The 17,800-nt window shown below is 39.3% G+C and overlaps 1 protein-coding gene across 15 annotated transcripts in view; it reads left to right on the forward strand.

Moving 5' to 3' along the window:
• The first annotated feature begins 605 nt into the window (after positions 1 to 605).
• PIK3C3 (phosphatidylinositol 3-kinase catalytic subunit type 3) overlaps positions 606 to 17,800 on the forward strand; it is a 152,057-nt gene continuing 134,862 nt past the window's right edge. For 10 of the 15 annotated variants that reach the window (XR_011441493.1, XR_011441491.1, XR_011441497.1 and 7 more), the window contains exons 1-3: positions 631 to 801; positions 3,022 to 3,210; positions 6,644 to 6,787. Coding sequence is in view for 5 of the 15 variants with exons in the window: in XM_005612856.4 (XP_005612913.1) it covers positions 734 to 801; positions 3,022 to 3,210; positions 6,644 to 6,787 (401 nt within the window). In the remaining 10 variants the exon portion in view is untranslated. Of the gene's footprint in view, positions 802 to 3,021; positions 3,233 to 6,643; positions 6,788 to 17,800 lie in introns of all 15 variants that reach the window. The other 5 variants (XR_011441495.1, XM_070275628.1, XM_001497768.7 and 2 more) reach the window with 4 other exon arrangements.

The following is a 17,800-nucleotide window of genomic DNA, read 5'->3' on the forward strand; positions in this document are numbered from 1 at the left end:
ATTCAGAAATTTGAGTTCTAGAGTCATTATTGGACGTTTCTAGGTTTTAACTGGGGTTAGGTCTTGGAAGTCACATTGGGTCTGAATACATCCAGTGTAAACAAGCACCCAAGTATTTTGTCCAAAGCAGCTTAAAGATTGGTAGTGCCAAAACGGGAATCCCGGTTCCCTTGTTCTTTGTTTAGCCCTTTCTCCACTCTTTAGAGCAGAAAGAGGAAATCTTTGCTTGAGATAGCAAATTAGTGATCAAATCCATAATTTTTCGAAAGGCCACTGGAATTTACACTTGGCAAAATTCTAATTCTCGTAATTGTTCCCTGTTCAGCCTACAGCCAGTGGAAGTTGTCACAAATCTTTTTCAATCGAATTTGCTTTTGCATTGATTTTAGGTACAGCTCAAGCTCAAACGACAGCTTCCAATTTTCTTTAAAAAAAGTAAAATCCTGTTAAGACAGGAAGAACACAGGAAGCCTGGAACCTAACCAGATAGGCTGTGTCTCTGGAATCCGATTTGCCCTTAAGCAAGATGGTGGGCGCCTTCTGCACATGCGCAGAATGGAAGCCTGGGCGGGTGGTTCCGCCGCATCCGGTCGCGCTGCGGGCAGGGATTGGCTGCCCTCGGGCGGAGAGGCGAGGCCGGAAGCGCCCGTGTTGTGGGGCTCGGCCGGTTCAGTCCCGCCGTGGTTCCAGTGCCCTGCTTCCAGCCGTAGGTCCTGTTTTTGCACGGGGCGCCATGGGGGAAGCGGAGAAGTTTCACTACATCTACAGTTGTGACCTGGACATCAACGTGCAGCTTAAGATGTAAGAGAATCTGGGGACGGGGCTGCGATTGCTGGAGCTTAGGGACGGGGTGGCAGGTGCCTGGGAGTTGGGGAGTGAAAGTGGTTACTAGCCTGAAGGCCGTGGCCGGGGAAGCGGGGAGAACGGAGAGTGGGGAGGAGCCATGTGGGGAAGGATTGAGGACGTGGTCTCTGTGAGAAGGACAGTGGTAGGTATAGCCCTAAAGTCGCGCGGTGTTTTACTTTCCTCAAAGCATTTTGCTGTTCACAGCAACCTCTTGATGGGTTCTTACCGTCCCGTTTTACCGATGAAGAAATCAAGCCTCGGTAAAGTCATCTTCACGCAGTTAATAATTGGAAGATCTTTACTTTAGAACGGGGCTAGAAGGTGGAATAGAGACTGCAGAAGTTATGGAGAGGTAGACACAGGCAGGTGTGGGGGTTGAGAAGATGAGCACGTGAGTGTAGTATTAGAAGCGCCGGAGGTGATAGATGCTTAGGTTGAATCTTTGGACAGTCTAGAATTGTTTAGCCAGCGAGGTTGTGAGTCAAAAATGAAGGTGCTAGGTGGAAAGGGACCAGAGATCTGAGAAAGGAGCCTTGCAGGAAAATCTTGGGGCATCATGGTTGAAGTAAAGGGCATGACATCTTGATATGAGAATAATGGAACTGAGATGGGGAACGGGTAGGACTGAGTTGAAAATTCTGTCCATTTTAAGGCAAGTCTTCTAGAAGTATTTTCGTATGTGAAAGCTATCACAAATTATTAATCACAACGTCATTCATAATATGTTTGCTCAATAGTCAATACATGTGCCTCAGGCAAAGGGCAGCACACCTGCAGTGATTGTTAACATCATTCATCAAGGTGGTTAAGACAGAAAACTTCCAGTTGTGCTGACTCCCCTCTCTTACCTTCTCCGTTTAGTCATTCACAAGTTGTCTTGACTCTACCTGCTAAATATCTTTGATCCCTGCCCCCTTTTCTGCCCTACTGCCCTTAGCCTTAGCCTGCCATTTTCCTTTCTAATTTTGGCTGAAGTTCTTTTAAGTGATCTGTTTGCTTTGAATACCACTTCTCCATTACGTTCTTATCCCCCTGCCAAAAGTGCCATAAGTACAAATCTGATTATATTACTCTCACTTCAGATAATTCAGTGAACAGATTTTTGCATGTTCACTTTGTGTCAGGCACTGTACTGAAATTTCATTTTCCCCTTAATTTGCATTTTCACCTCCAGCTTCTTCCTCACCATGAGCTTTATGCTTTCGCTATACAATCAAACAACTTGGATTGCCCCAGACACACCGTCTTGCCTCTTTGCCTTTGTGTCTCCTGTTCTTGTCTTCTGGGCTGACTTCCTACCTCCTCGGCTCCCATCTGCCTTATCTTGTTCAGGCTCATTTCAGGCATGTATCTGGGTTAGGTGCTCCTGAGACTTTTTGATGTATCTTTCTATGGTGGGAAGAAGGTTCGTGTTGGCTTCTTCTGCCCTGGTTTTTAGTCTCAGCTTTGTTACTTACTTTGTGATCCTGGGTAATGAGCTTGATCTCTGAGTTTCTGCTTCATCGTTTATAAAATAAGAATATGGTGAAAAATAAGTAAGAAAGAGTACATAAAGTGCCTGGCACAATATCTTATGTAATCTTGATGTCCAAGCAATGTTCTTTCCTCTTTTATAGTATCTTGTGAATATCTTTTATGACTTATAACACTTTATTTTCAACTTAAAGAAGTGATCATACATACATCTACATAGTAAAATAAAAAATTGAAAGAGTACAAGAAGAATATGCAATTAAAAAGTGTGTTTCTTCCCCAGAAGCAAGGACTTAACATTTTCTTGTAATACTATGTTGTCTTTTATTTCTGGACCTCTGTGCCTAGTACAGTAAATGTTTGTTGGAAGAATAGATGAATAAGTGGTCAGCTTGAAATTAATAAAATGAAATTAAGGCCTGGAAAGCTGGTGACATCTAGATGATAGACCAAGAGTTGATGACACTGTTTCAAATTAAGCAGCCTAACATAGAGAAATATGTTGATGAAGAAAGGAATGATCTTAGGTATGTTAGGATTTTTAAGAGGCCTTTATTAGATATAAAAGTAAGTTTAATTTCATATATAGGACAATGTTTAGGTAGCAGCAGTTTACTGTGACACAAGCATAAACTCTTCTTAGTATTTGTTGTGTACATGCTTAAAAAAATGTATCTAAACGTTATTGTTTTATGCTTCCAGAGGAAGTTTGGAAGGGAAGAGAGAACAAAAGAGTTACAAAGCCGTTCTAGAAGACCCAATGTTGAAGTTTTCAGGACTGTACCAAGAGACGTGCTCTGACCTTTATGTTACTTGTCAAGTTTTTGCAGAAGGGAAGCCTCTGGCCTTGCCAGTGAGAACATCCTACAAGGCATTTAGTACAAGATGGAAGTAAGTTGTTTTATTGCATATGGTGAGTTCCAGACTTTTCTCCCATTTCTTTATAGACGTTGCAGGTATGGAGTATAGTTTGGTAGGGATTACAGAGGAATTTTTGGTTTTTAAAATTTCGTTATTTGATAGCTATAAGCACTGATTGCGTAGTTTAAAGCAATAACCTACTCAGATAGAATAAAGTATCACACATAGCAGTATTATAACTGCAATTAAGGTGGAAGTGAATTTATGTTTGTTTTCAGTATATTGACTTATTTTTATAAGAATTTGACTGATTCACAAAAAGACCCAAACCAAAAGCATATGTGTAGCATCTTTAAATTCTTTGCCATTTTATGCCCTTGAACACGTGAACACTTCTGGATAGTCTGAAATGTTGTCCAACCTGATATTTGGAGCTTAGGTGTTTAGAGAGATCTGTTGTCATCTGTTTGGATCCAATTTTTATTATTATTTTAAATATGAAACCACCTTTGTAAGTTCGTGGTTTATAGAGCATGGTGCATTAGCAAACCATTGTTGGGATACAAGGTAAATATAATGAACATGAAGTCCCTATTTTTCCAGAACAGTATTGTGAGTTCTTAGTTTAACTTCTTGACAGTTCTTATTTGATAGATTGTATGATGTAGTGTTTTTTTTTTTTTGCTGGGAAAGATTTGCCCTGAGCTAACATCTGTTGCCAGTCTTCCTCTTTCCTTTTTTTTCCTCCCCAAAGCCCCAGTACATAATTGTATATTCTAGTTGTGAGTCCTTCTATGTGAGTCACCGCCACAGCATGGCTACTGACAGATGAATGCTGTGGTTCCGTGCCCGGGAACCAAACCTGGGCTCCCAAAGTGCAGTGCGCTGAACTTTAACCACTAGGCCATCAGGGTTGGCTCTGTATGGTGCAGTTTTAATGATTGATCCATGAGTATTATTCAGCACCCTGGTAGCTCAGTGCAGGATCCATAGGTTGTGTTCCTCTTGAGGAAGGAGTTTATTCCCACAGTCTTCATGGAAGACAAGGTGTGGCCATATGGACTGCCAAGTTCTGCTGTTGAGGGTACGTACAGCCCTGAATTTACCAGGTGTGGCCTAGCATGCTGACAGTGTTCAGAGACAGCAGAAGCCTGAGCTCTGGTGATCTGGCTACATTGAAACCAACTATTTTAAAGGTATAATTTCTTTACTAGTCCTTTTGTGGCTAGATATACACACGAAGTGTGTGTGTGTGTGTATACATTTGTTATTCTGGCAAATTTCAGACTTGTGAAAGTAGAGAGAATAATACAATGAACTTCCAAGGCCCTATCGCCTAGCTTTGATAATTACTAAATCAAGGCTAATCTTGTTTCATCTATGTCCACTATTTGAAGCAAATTCCAAATATTATACCATCTTAACTGTAAATATTTCTGTATATCTCTTTTTTAAATATAACAACCGTACCATCATTACACCTAAAATGGTGGACCAAAATGCTTTAATTGTATCAGAGGTTCTTAATCTGGAATCAGGAAGTCTACAAAACCTTGAAATTGTATGCAGAGTTTGTGTGTCTTGCGTGTTTGTACGGGAACAGAGCTCCAAGCTTTTATTAGATATGTTTTGAGATGATTTGTGACCCCAAAAAAGTCTTAGAAGCACAAATTTAGGGTGGTTTGTTCATTGGCACAAGATGACACTGCTTAGTATTTACCTTTTCAGCCTGGCCCACCATGTGGATAGTAATTAAATAAGTTCATTTAGTTCCTCAAGTTATCTGTAGTGGAGAATGGCTTTTTAAAGCATATGACTTATTTTTTTAAGAACTTCATGCAAGAAAAGGATTTAATGACTTTTTGATTCTCTTTTAAATTGATAGCCATCTCTAATTTGCCTGTAGGCTCTTGAATTTATATGGTGGATATAAATGACTTACTCTTTGAGTTTTTGAGAATTCTGTTCAGTTTCATACCAGTGCAGATATATTTGACCTAGATTGGGATATACCCCTTTAAGAATAATTTTGAGTAAACAGAATAATTTTGAGTAAACAGAGAAACAATTTTCTGTGTCTGCTGGGTATTACTTTGTGTATTGTTTGCATAGTTTTCGTCTGGGATTTTGAAAGCCATCTCTTATTTAAGGGCTTTGAAATTGTCAAAGAAATCCAGTGTGAAGTTTGAATACCGAAGAAAATTTGCAGAGATGAGTAGAGAGTGAAAAAAAAAAGAGTTCTGCTGTTATTGCTATATTATTAAGAACAGTCCTTAGTGAAATCATATATACAGACATGCTTTGAAAGCATAAAAAACTAATAGTTAAGCATTATCAGTATTAATGAAATAACTTGAGGAACAGAAAAATCTCTCGTAAAAAAATTGTCACGTCTGGCCACAGCAGTCTGGTAACTTCATGTCATGAAGGTAGTGGATAGGCTGCTTCAGTCTCTTTAAAGTTGGTTGTTTTTTTCTGCTTTATTAAGGCATTTGGGACCATATCATCCTCAGCAGTGTTTTCAGGTAATATGAGTCATTCTGATTTTTTTCTCTTCAGAGAAAACACTTCTCTAAGTGTTCTGGAGAATGCTTATAGAACATCATAGTTCAGTTCAAAACAGGTTTGGTTCTAACAGGTTTAAGTGGTTTCCCAGATTTTTATTGGCCATTATCATATTCCTTGTGTTTTAGTGATGTTGTCTGAGTTTCTTTTTTTTTTTTTAAAGATTGGCACCTGAGCTAACAACTGTTGCTAGTCTTTTTTTTTCCTGCTTTTTCTCCCCAAATTCCCCCAGTACATAGTGGTTGGTATATTTTGGTTGTAGGTCTTTCTAGTTGTGGCATGTGGGACTCCGCCTCAGCGTGGTTTGATGATTGGTGCCATGTCTGTGCCCAGAATCCGAACCAGTGAAACCCTGGTCTGCTGAAGCAGATTGTGCGAACTTAACCACTTGGCCACGGTGCCGGCGACAAACTTTTCCTTTTTTTTTTTTGAGGAAGATTAGCCCTGAGCAAACATCTACTGCCAATCCTCCTCTTTTTGCTGAGGAAGATTGGCCCTGAGCTAACATCTGTGCCCATTTTCTCCTACTTATATGTGGAACACTTGCCACAGCACGGCTTGACAAGCGTTGTGTAGCTTTGCACCTGGGATCCGAACCAGTGAACCCAGGGCCGCCAAAGTGTGAACTTAACCGCTGTGCCACTGGGCCAGCCCCTGAGTTTCTTGATTAAAGGATTTACCACTGTTGTTTTACATGAGCTTTGTTTTTAAAAAATTTTGTTTCATGTGTTCTGTATTGAAAATTGGAGTTGCCTAGAGCAAAATTGAGCTAACTGCCACCTTCTTTTTTGTAGTAATCTTTTGGGACATTTTCTCTGGCCAAACCTTCTTGTGTGGTTTGTTAATTTAAAAGACAGTTATATATATATATATGTTTATGTTGACTTTATTTTCATAGCTGGAATGAATGGCTCAAACTGCCTGTGAAATACCCTGACCTGCCCAGGAATGCCCAGGTGGCCCTGACCATATGGGATGTGTATGGACCAGGAAAGGCAGTGCCTGTGGGAGGAACAACAGTGTCGCTCTTTGGAAAATACGGGTGAGCATTCTCTTCTCCTCGTCTCTAGGAATGGTGCAGGCCCTTTTCTTTTTTGGAGGGCTTTAATCATTTCTGCCCAGTCTGGTTCTCTGTGTGCGAGGAAGTGAAAAACCTGTTTGGTACATGATTCTGTCATTCTTGAGACTGAATTTGACGCATATTTCTTACGGGATATGTAGATAGATTAATTAAGAAACAATTTATGTAACTACTGTTAGTGATGGGTAAAGTGATTTCTATGAGGAAATCGTCATTGGAAACTAGAATCGTGCTTTTAGGAAACAAAGGTTCTTTGTCATCTACTGCTTTGTTATAGGGTTTTTCTGCTTTGTCATACTAGTGATAGAAAGGGCAATAAGCAGGTTTAAAAAGTGCTAATTTGCTAATAATGGTCATGATTATAATAAAGTTGTTAATTCAGTTTTTAAAAAATTTACAGAGAGTAGAAGTTTATTGTAAAAAAAAAAATAAAACCCATAGTCCTGAAGGGTGTTTTTATCTGTCCCTTTTCTCCTGTTACAGAGGGGTTGCTATTTATCTTTGGAGAATTTGTGATATTTTATTCTTTTTATGTTTATTAATTGGAATTTTCCTCTAAAGAACGTGGTCTTTCATCAAGTGTTGAGTTACCTTGTTGTATATATATTTTCATGTAGTTCGTATAGGAAAGGCGGATGGATGTCTAATTTTTTCCCTCTTGCCAGTTTTAAGAATGAGTTGGTGCCCTGGTAATTGCAGAGGTGATGATTGATGGGTTTTTTTGTTTTTAAGTTTTGTCTTGAACTTTTAGTTGTAGACATTTTTGAAATGTTTCACTCCATTGCTCTCTTTATTCGTTATAATGCTGAAAAACTCTCATTTTTGGTCAGTAGGAGCCTCTTCAAGTTCATCCTGTGTCCTTTGGACAGTAGTCCAGTGGTCGTTGGTAGCTTCTTTGCTTTCTGGTTGACAAGCTGTTCCAGGCTCATTGGGCAGTTTTCTGCACCAGACCTGGCATCTCTCAAAGAAGTCCTCGTTCCTTTCTCTGAAATGGTAGAGACCTTCATCTAGGTATTAGCAGACTTCTTAATTTTTGCCCATTTTAAAGTTGAAAAATTTTATCTCCTTGAATTAGTTTTCATGTCACTAAATATGAATGAGGATGATCATATTTTGATGTCTTCATTTGCTCTTTGTGTTTATGTTTCTGTGAATTGCTTTTTGATGTCCTTTTCCTAATTTTTTTATTGAGATAAATTCACATATTGTAACATTCTTTGCCTTTTTTCTTCTTTTCTTTTGTTTTCTTTTTGGTGAGGATGATTGGCCCTGATCTCTTGCCAGTCTTCCTCTTTTTGCTTGAGGAAGATTGTCCCTGAGCTAACCTCTGTGCCAGACTTCCTCTGCTTTGTATTTGAGAGGCTTCCTCAGCATGGCTTGATGAGCAGTGTGTAGGTCAATTCCCGAGATCTGAACCTGCGAACCCCAGGCCACGAAAGCAGAGCATGCGAACTTAACCACTATGCCACTGGGCTTCTCCCTTTTGCTTTTCTTTGAGTTGTGATTTTTCTTATTAATGTATAAGGAGTCTTTGCAGATTAATGAAATTAGCCCTTTGTGTGTTATATGTTACAAATATTGTTTTTCCTGTTTGGCATTTCCTTTTGAATTAGTATATGTTTCTTTGCTTGTTTGCTTGCAATTCATGGCTCTTAAATTATGTTGAATTTGTCAGTTTGTATTTTTTTTTTTGAGAAAGATTAGCCCTGAGCTAACATCTGTCCCCAGTCCTCTTTTTGCTGAGGAAGACTGGCCCTCAGCTAACATCTGTGGCCTTCTTCCTTCACTTTTTATATGTGGGACGTCTGGCACAGCATGGCTCGACAAGCGGGATGTAGGTCTGCACCCGTGATCTGAACCAGTGAACCTCGGGCTGCCGAAGCAGAGCGTGTGAACTTAACTGCTGTGCCACTGGGCCAGCCCCCAGTTTGTATTTTTTTATTTTATTTGAGTTCAAAACAATTTACATCTTTGTGAGATTTCAGTTATACATTATTTCTTGTCTGTCACCACATAAGTGCTCCCCTTCATCTCCTGTGCCTACCCCCCAGCCCCCTTCACTTAGTAACCACTGAACTGTTTCCTTTGTCCATGTGTTTGTTTATATTCACATATGAGTGAAATCGTCTTGTGTTTGTCCTTCTCAATCTGGCTTATTTCGCTTAGCATAATTCCCTCCAAGTCCATCCATGTTGTTGCAAATGGGATGATTTTGTCTTTTTTTATGGCTGAGTAGTATTTCATTGGGGATGTATATATATATATATATATATATATAAATAAAAGAAGATGTGGGATATATATATATATATATCTCTTCTTTATCCAATCATCAGTCACTGGGCACTGAGGTTGCTTCCATGTCTTGGCTATTGTGAATAGTGCTGCAGTGAACATAGGGATGCGTATGCTACTTTGGATTGTTGATTTCAAGTTGTTTGGGTAGATACCCAGTAGTGGGATAGCTGGGTCATATGGTAGTTCTATTTTTAGTTGTTTGAGGAATCTCCATACTGTTTTCCATAGTGGCTGCACCAGTTTGCATTCCCGCCAGCAGTGTATGAGGGTTTCCTTTTCTCCACGCCCTCTCCAAAATTTGTTATTTTTAGTCTTAGTGATTATAGCCATTATAACAGGCAAAAGGTGGTAGCTTAGTGTAGTTTTTATTCCTTTCTCTTGCCTAATTACTCTGGCCAAAACCTTCAGTACTTTGTTGAATAAGAGTGACGATAGTGGGTATCCTTGTCTTGTTCCTGTTCTCAGGGGGATGATGTTTAGTTTTTCCCCATTGAGTATGATGTTGGCTGGGGGGTTTGTCATGTATGACCTTTATTATGGTGAGGTAATTTCCTTCTATCCCCATTTTGTTCAGAGTTTTTATCATAAATGCTGTTAGATCTTCTCAAAATGCTTTCCCTGCATCTGTTGAAATGATCATGTGGTTTTTATTCCTCATTTTGTTAATGTGGTGTATCACACTGATACATTTGTAGATGTTGAACCATCCCTGTGTCCCTGGTATAAATCCCAGTTAATCATGATGTATGATCTTTTTGATGTATTGTTGTATTCGGGTTGCCAATATTTTGTTGAAGATTTTTGCATCTGTGTTCATTAGCGATATTGGCCTTTAGTTTTCTTTTTTCATGTTGTCCTTGTCAGGCTTGGTATCAGAGTGATGTTGGCCTTGTAGGATGTGTTAGGAAGTGTTCCATCTTCCCTAATTTTTTTGAATAGCTTGAAAAGCATAGGTATTTAAATCCTCCCTGAAAGTTGGGTAGAATTCCCCAGGGAAGCTGTCTGGTCCTGGGCTTTTATTCTTTGGGATGCTTTTGATTACTGTTTCAATCTCTTTACTTGTGTTTGATCTATTCTGATTCTCTATTTCTTCTTGATTCAGCTTTGGAAGGTTCTAAGAGTCTAAGAATTTACCAGTTTCCTATAGATTGTCCATATTGTTAGCATATAGTTTTTTGTAGTATTCCCTTATAATCCATTGTATTTCTGTGGTATCTGTTGTCATTTCTCCTCTTTCATTTCTGATTTTATTTATCTGAGCTCTCTCTCTTTTTTTTGTAAGTCTGTAGGGGCTTGTCAGTTTTATTTGTCATCTCAAAGAAGCAGCTCTTTGTTTCACTGATCCTTTCTACTGCCTTTTTTGTTTCAATAGCATTTATTTCTGCTCTGATTTTTATTATTTCTCTCCTTCTGCTGACTTTGAGCTTTGTTTGTTCTTCCTTTACTAATTCAGTTAGGTGTAATTTGAGATTACTGATTTGGGCTTTTTCTTGTTTGTTAAGGTGAGCCTGTATTGTGGTGAATTTCCCTCTTAATACGGCTTTTGCTGCATTCCATATGAGTTGGTATGGTATGTTTTCATTTTCATCTGTCTCCAGATATTTTTTGGTTTCTCCTTTAATTTCCTCAGTGATCCATCGCTTGTTCAATAGCATGTTGTTTAGTCTCTACATCTTTGTTGCTTTCTCAGCTTTTTTCTTCTAATTAATTTCTAGCTTTATAGCATTGTGATCAGAAAAGATGCTTGTTATTACTTTAGTCTTCTTAAATTTATTGTGGCTTGCCTTGTTTCCCAGCACATAGCCTATCCTTGAGAATGTTCCATGCACACTTGAGAACAATGTATATTCTGCTGTTTTTGGATGGAGTGTTCTGTATATGTCTATTAAGTCAACTGGTCCAGCTTTTCATTTAATTCCACTGTTTCCTCGTTGATTTTCTGTCTCGATGACCTATCCATTGATGTGAATGGAGTGTTGAGGTCCCCTACTATTATTATCTTATTATTAATATCTTCTTTTAGGTTTGCTAATAGTTGCTTTGTGTACTTTGGTGCTCCTGTTTTGAGTGCATAGATATTTATCTATTTCTTCGTGATGGAATGTCCCTGTGATCATTACGTACTGCCCCTCTTTGTCTGTCTTTACCTGTCTTATCTGAAGTATTGCAACATCTGCTTTCTTTTGTTTGCCATTAGCTTGGAGTCTTTCATCCCTTCACTCTGAGCCCGTGTTTGTCATTGGAGCTGAGATGTGTTTCCTGGAGGCAGCATATTGTTGGGTCTTGTTCTTTAATCTATCTAACCACTCTGTCTTTTTGTTGGAGAATTCAATCCATTTACGTTGAGTGATTATCAATACATGAGGGCTTAATGCTTCCATTTTATCCCTTGTTTTCTAGTTCTCCTGCATTTCCTTTGTTTCTCATCCTGTGTATTTTGTTCTACCAGTTGAGTTATGTAGTATTTTATGTTGTGTTTCCTTGTTTTCTCCTTATTTATTATTTGTGTCTCTCTGCTTTTTTGTTTAGTGGTTACCATGAGGTTTGTATTCAAAATCTTATGGATAAGATAGTCACTTTTCTAATGGCCTCTTATTTCCTTAGACTAAACCGATTCAGTACCTTTCCTCTTCCCCTCCTAAGTTGTTTTTCTCACATCTTATTCCATTTTGTGTTATGAGTTTGTGGTTAAAATAAGATTATCTTTTTTTTTGGTGTTTTCCTTCCCGTTGTCTTTAATGCTATAATTGAGTATTTGCTATTCTGTTCTTATTCTGTCTACCTGTTTATCTCCTGACTCCATGCTTTGTAACCCCTTTCTCCCTTTTTTCCCTCCAGGTATGAGGACCATCTTGAGGATTTCTTGTAGGGAGGCTCTCATGGCTATGAACTCCCTTAGCTTATGTTTGTCTGGGAAAGTTTTTAGTTCTCCATCATATCTGCAGGATATTTTCACTGGATATCTTGTGGATCCTGAAAATTTTTGTCCTTCAAAGATTTGAGTATATCATTCCAGTCTCTCCTATCCTGTAAAGTTTCTGCAGAGAAATTTGCTCAAAGCCCGATAGGAATTCCTTTATAGGTTATTTTCTTCTGCCTTGCTGCCCTTGGTATTCTTTGTTTGTCATTCACTTTTGCCAGTTTCACTACTATATGCCTTGCAGTTAGTCTTTTTACATTGACATATTTAGGAGATCTGGTATTGTCTTCTGCATGGATTTCCATCTCCTTCTCTAGGTTTGGAAAGTTCTCTGCTGTTATTTCTTTGAACAAGCTTTCTGCTGCATTCTCCTTCTTTTCTCCTTCTGGAATACCTGTATTTCTTATGTTGCATTTCCTACATGAGTCAGCTATTTCTCAGAGACTTTCTTCATTTCTTTTTAGTCTTAGTTCTCTCCTCCTCTTTCTGGAGCATTTCAACATGTCTGTCTTCAATTATGCTGATACGCTCCTTTATGATGTCTGCTCAAGTATTCAGAGAATCCATATTTTATTTTTTCCATTGTGTCTTTCATCTCTAATATTTCTGATTGATTTTTCTTTATAGTTTCAATCTCTTGTGAAGTAGCTCCCAATCTCGTTGAATTGTTTTTCTTTATCCTCTTTTAATTCGTTGGGATTTTTGATGAGAGCTATTTTGAATTCTTTTTCATTTAGATTACATATTTGGGTGTCCTCAGGACTGACTTCTGGGTACTTGCCATTTTCTCTGTGGTCTGAAGATCTGATATAATGTTTGGTATTGCTAGAGGGAGTGGCTCTGTGTCTTTGCTTCCTGGTGTTATTTGGTTGCTGTTACCGCCTGTCGCCACTGGGTGGGTGTTGAGAGCCCCGTATTCTGAGCTCTCTGCCTTCAGCTGAGATGCCAGGTGCTGGACAGGTGGGAGGAGGGGTGCTTTCTCCTGCATGTTCTTGGGTTTTCTTGGTCTGCTCTCACTATCTGTTCTCCTGGGATATTGGCTTTATGAGGTCCCCTCCACCCCCACCTAGCAAAAGGTTTTGCCTTGATAGAAGGCTTCCCTTTAGGCTGCAAGGGCCCTGGGAGATCCTTGATGTTCCTACCAACAAACGTCCCTCCCCCTTTCCTCCTCTTTCCAAGGCTTCCCGCGGTCCCAGTATCAGTCTTCAGGGGAGGGATCAAAGTTTTCTCTTACCCTGTTCTACCTCCTCCAAGGGAGGCTCCCGCCTCTCCGCCCTCCATCGTATGGCTGCATGGGACTCTGTGACCTTTTTTTTGTTCTGTTTGGATGTCCTATGTTGGAGTATGAATGTCTTTTTCATTGTATGTTGGAGGGGAGAGATTACTGGGGAAACTTACTCTGCCATGATCCTGACATCACCTCCCCAGTTTGTATTTTTATGACCTGTGAATTTAGTGTTTTGGAAAGTCCTTTCCCATTTTTATTTTATTTTATTTTATTATTTATTTATTTATTTAATTTTTTTGTGAGGAAGATTGGCCCTGAGCTAACATCTGTTACCAATCTTCCTCTTTTTGCTTGAGGAAGATTGTCACTGAGCTAACATTTGTTCCAATCTCCCTCTATTTTGTATGTGGGATGCCACCACAGTGTGGCTTAATGAGCAGTGTGTACGTCTGTGCCTGGCATCCGAACCTGTGAACCCCAGGCTGCCAAAGTGGAGTGTGCAAGCTTAACCGCTATGCCAACAGGCTGACCCCCCTTTTTCTATTTTTAAAAGGGGTTTTATCCTGTTGTGCTTTTAATCCTTTACATTTAAATCTTTGATTCAACTAGATTTACTTTCGTGAAAGGAACAATATTTTGATAATCAGCTCCTTTTTAAACAACAAGAAAATAACAAATGACTGGTTATTTGTCTCAACACTGTTTATTAAATAAGTCATTATTTTCAACTATTTTGAAATGGTATCCTTATGTATTCAGTTCATCTTGTATTGAAGCCTAAGCAAAACAGTGTGGTATATCATATGGTGGTTAGGAAGGCAGGTTGTAGAACTAGATTATCTGGCTTGAAATCCTATCTCCTTTGCTTAATATCTGTGTACCCTTGGGCAAGTTATTTAGTCTCTTTATGCCTCAGTTTCTGCCTCTGTAAAGTGAGATAACAGGGGCCGGCCCAGTTGCGCAGCAGTTAAGTTCACATGTTCCACTTCAGCGGCCTGGGGTTCACTGGTTCGGATCCCGGGTGTGGACATGGCACTGCTTGGCAAGCCATGATGTGGTAGACATCCCACATATAAAGTAGAGGAAGATGGGCACAGATGTTAGCTCAGGGCCAGTCTTCCTCAGGAAAAAGAGGAGGATTGGTGGCAGATGTTAGCTCAGGGCTAATCTTGCTCAAGCAAAAAAAAGAGGAAGATTGGCAACAGATGTTAGCTCAGGGTGAATCTTCCTCACCAACAAAGAAACCCCCAAAAAACAAACAAAAGCTCATTGTTTTTTTGTTGGGAAATCATATTGAATTATGTCTTCCAATTAAGGAGAGAATCGAAACCTTTATAATATTGAACTTTTCTCTCTAGCAGTTGGGTGTTTCAGAAAGGCTTAAACTCATCAATAAAATCTAGATGTAATTCCATTGAGAATAGCTTGATTGCTTAGTAATGTGTTGGTATTTTAGTTTATTGTAGCTATTAAAGAGATGTTTCTTATTGAAATACATGCAGGAACAGTAATTTAAACATAGTCTGAAGCATTGTGGCCTCCAGTTTTTAAATATAATTTTTGATAAAATAGCATGTCACAGTAGGATGGACATATTACTAAATCAGTAAGGTTCCTCTCCAGAACGTTTGTTCCCTTTTACCTTTCTTTACTAAGGTGGGATTTGCTTGCCACACAGAGAAAAATGAACAATAGTTATTTATAGTTATCATAGTTATAATAGTTATCTTAACTGTAATCTTAGTGGTTAAATGTTCTTGAGAAACAGCCAGGTAGACTTGTTGGTTTTTCCTCCCAGTCTTTTCATAAATGATTTACCTCCTGGAAAATCAGCTGGAGGTTCCCTTATAAAAACACCTCTTTTGGCACACTTGTGCATTTTAGATGATCTTAGGATAGAGTTTCAGGAGATATTGACGAGACTGTGGGTGTCAGACAATTGAAATTTGCACAGAAGTGTGGTGAAATGACCTGCCTACAGCCAAGCAAACTCTCAGATTGACATTGGTGACGGTCTTTTACTTGGCTTTTGGCACTTTTAAAAAAGTACATGAAATAAGTAGTAATCAGTCCCTGTATAAGAATCATCTGTGAAGCTCACTAGACAAGCGCCTTCCTATGTTCTCACTAATTCAGTAAGTCTGTGGTGGGGCCCAAGAATCAGCATTTATAATAAGCATCCTGAGTGATTCTGTGAAAGGTGGCCTATGGACCACATTTTAAGAAACACTGCGTTAGCCCCAAGTAGTCTATTTATGTGACTTATGCATGCAGTTCTTTTCAAGAGTTCTTCCTTTACTCCATCCCCTGGCTTTATTTGTATTTTTATGTACATCCCAGTAAAAGAAAAATTCCTTTACCTCCCATCCAGATCACACTGGAAACGTGCCTGAAAGATAAATCAGTAGTATTTGTTCTATTTTAAGAAGTAATTAAATTCCAAAGATTTCCATAAAGTTAGTAGTAGCAGTAAAGTGGGAGTTAAACTTCAACTAGTTTTTCTGGTGTTAAGACTTTGAATCTTGGACAGTCATCTGTTTTCTCTCATCTCTGAACTGGAAAATAGTTCATGCCATTCCTCCATGTCGTGAGCACATCAGATGTCAGATAGAAGTGAAATATGTTGGAGAGCTGCATTGATTCTGTGAAATTACTTCGCTTAAAGCAGAGTTTCTCAAATATGAGTAATCATTGACTTAGCACTTTCAGAATTCCTGCTCTGTCTCTGTACTAAGTATACTCTTATTTACTTGAGATTTTTATTTAAACCAGCTCCCTTTCTTTGCTTCCAGTTAATTTAAAACAAGATCTTAACATCCCTTCTTTACATGGAAAGCGAGTATTAGTTAACATTGGTGGGTAATGATAAAAATAAATACAATGAAAATAACTATGTTATTAAGTTTTGGAAATTCAAGCAAAAAACCCTTAATGAAATACAAATGATACTAAATCTATTTGATTTGCAAAATGTGCATGCAGTGATCTGCAAAAAAAAGTCCTGTAATTGGAATGGTTCTGTTTGTGCCTAGTCGGGGCTATTCGGCTCATTGTCACTTAATTTAAAGTAAAGGTAAGGTTTTACATCAGCATTTTCTTTCCTAACCAGTCCAACTCCTATGTGGTTGTAGGGCAGTTAGCCAGATGATAACATTAGATTTTAATAGTGGCCGATGTATACTTTGAACAGTGGGGAAGGAATACAAAAAAGCTAGGTTATCTGCTCCTGTTCACTATAGGCTCATACTTATGCTTATCTTCACCTCAGAAAAAGGAATCCTAAGAAACCTCAGGACATTAAAATAACTTCTTTTTCTCTGTCTCCTGGAGCCTTTCCATGAGAGCAAACTGGGTTGCAGAGGAGGCAAGTCTAGGCATTCCCTAGCATGTTACTGGACTTCCTGTGTAGCTTTGGATCATGGAAGAATATGACGTGGAGGAGGTTCCAGGTGCGGTAGCAGAGTGCAGACATCCACTGTGACCGCTGGGTCACATCTGCTGCTCTGTATGCTGCTGCTCACATCCAGGGAGAGAAAGCAGCGTGAGTCTTCTGGGTGGCCGTAGCAGGAAGCCTGGGCAAATTTTCTTCCACCTGCCATTAAAAATCATGTCCTGTGCCACCACAGTTCTCGTGACTTAGGGAAATGGTGCTTTAGACCCAGGTTTCCTGGAATGCTTCTTAAGCAATGAAATAACACCGGTTGCTCCTCACTTGTTTCCTAAATAGGCCTGTTATGGACTTAGCAGCTTTTTAAAAGTAGTCCTCCAAGCATCTAATAGTTTTATTGTAGTATTGGGAATCTTGTGACTACCAGCTCTTGCTAAATGCTGATATCTGTTTTGTATATTTGAGTCAATGTGAAGCAGCACTTCTTGGATAATAGTGTAATTAATAATTGAAAGACTGATTTGTTAGGATATGGCTAGGATAACTAATAGTCCTCATTTTGAAAGTCTGGTTTGTGAGATTTCTAAGAAGCTAAAGAATGGATTGATCATTAGGTTGAATTGGCAAAGACCCATAGGCAAGCTGCAGATTTCGCTTGCAGATGTTTTTTCCAAATGTGAATTCTGGAGTCGGGGTGCTTGCTGCTGTAGTGGCTTGGCACTGGGAGCTGGCGCCTCAACGGCAGCTGTTTCTGGGCCCTCTGCTGGAGTCTGAAGGAGATCCTGCTGTGCTGTTTCTTCTGTCTTGACTGTTTGGCTTAATTTCCCAAGTGGACACGAGGCTCTGAGCATCTTCTGGCTTGCCACCTGGAGGCTGTGTAACTCTCTGCAAAGGTTCCATTAGTGTCAAAAGAAAGTAATATGTTCACTTGATCATTTGAGTCACTTGGCATCTCTCCTACCCTCCCTATCCCCTATCTTAAATCTTCTCTCCAGACCCATCCCCAGACACCTAAATCATTTAGTAACTGACTTCCTGCCAAATGTGCTTATTTTTGATGTAGTTAAGTTCAGCCAAAGTATTCACTGGGGCTGGGGAGGTGGAGAGAAGGGAAACCTTCTGCTGTTTCTGAAGGTACAC

Source organism: Equus caballus, chromosome 8 (genome assembly GCF_041296265.1).
Source record: "Equus caballus isolate H_3958 breed thoroughbred chromosome 8, TB-T2T, whole genome shotgun sequence".
NCBI classification, from domain to species: Eukaryota; Metazoa; Chordata; class Mammalia; order Perissodactyla; family Equidae; genus Equus; species Equus caballus.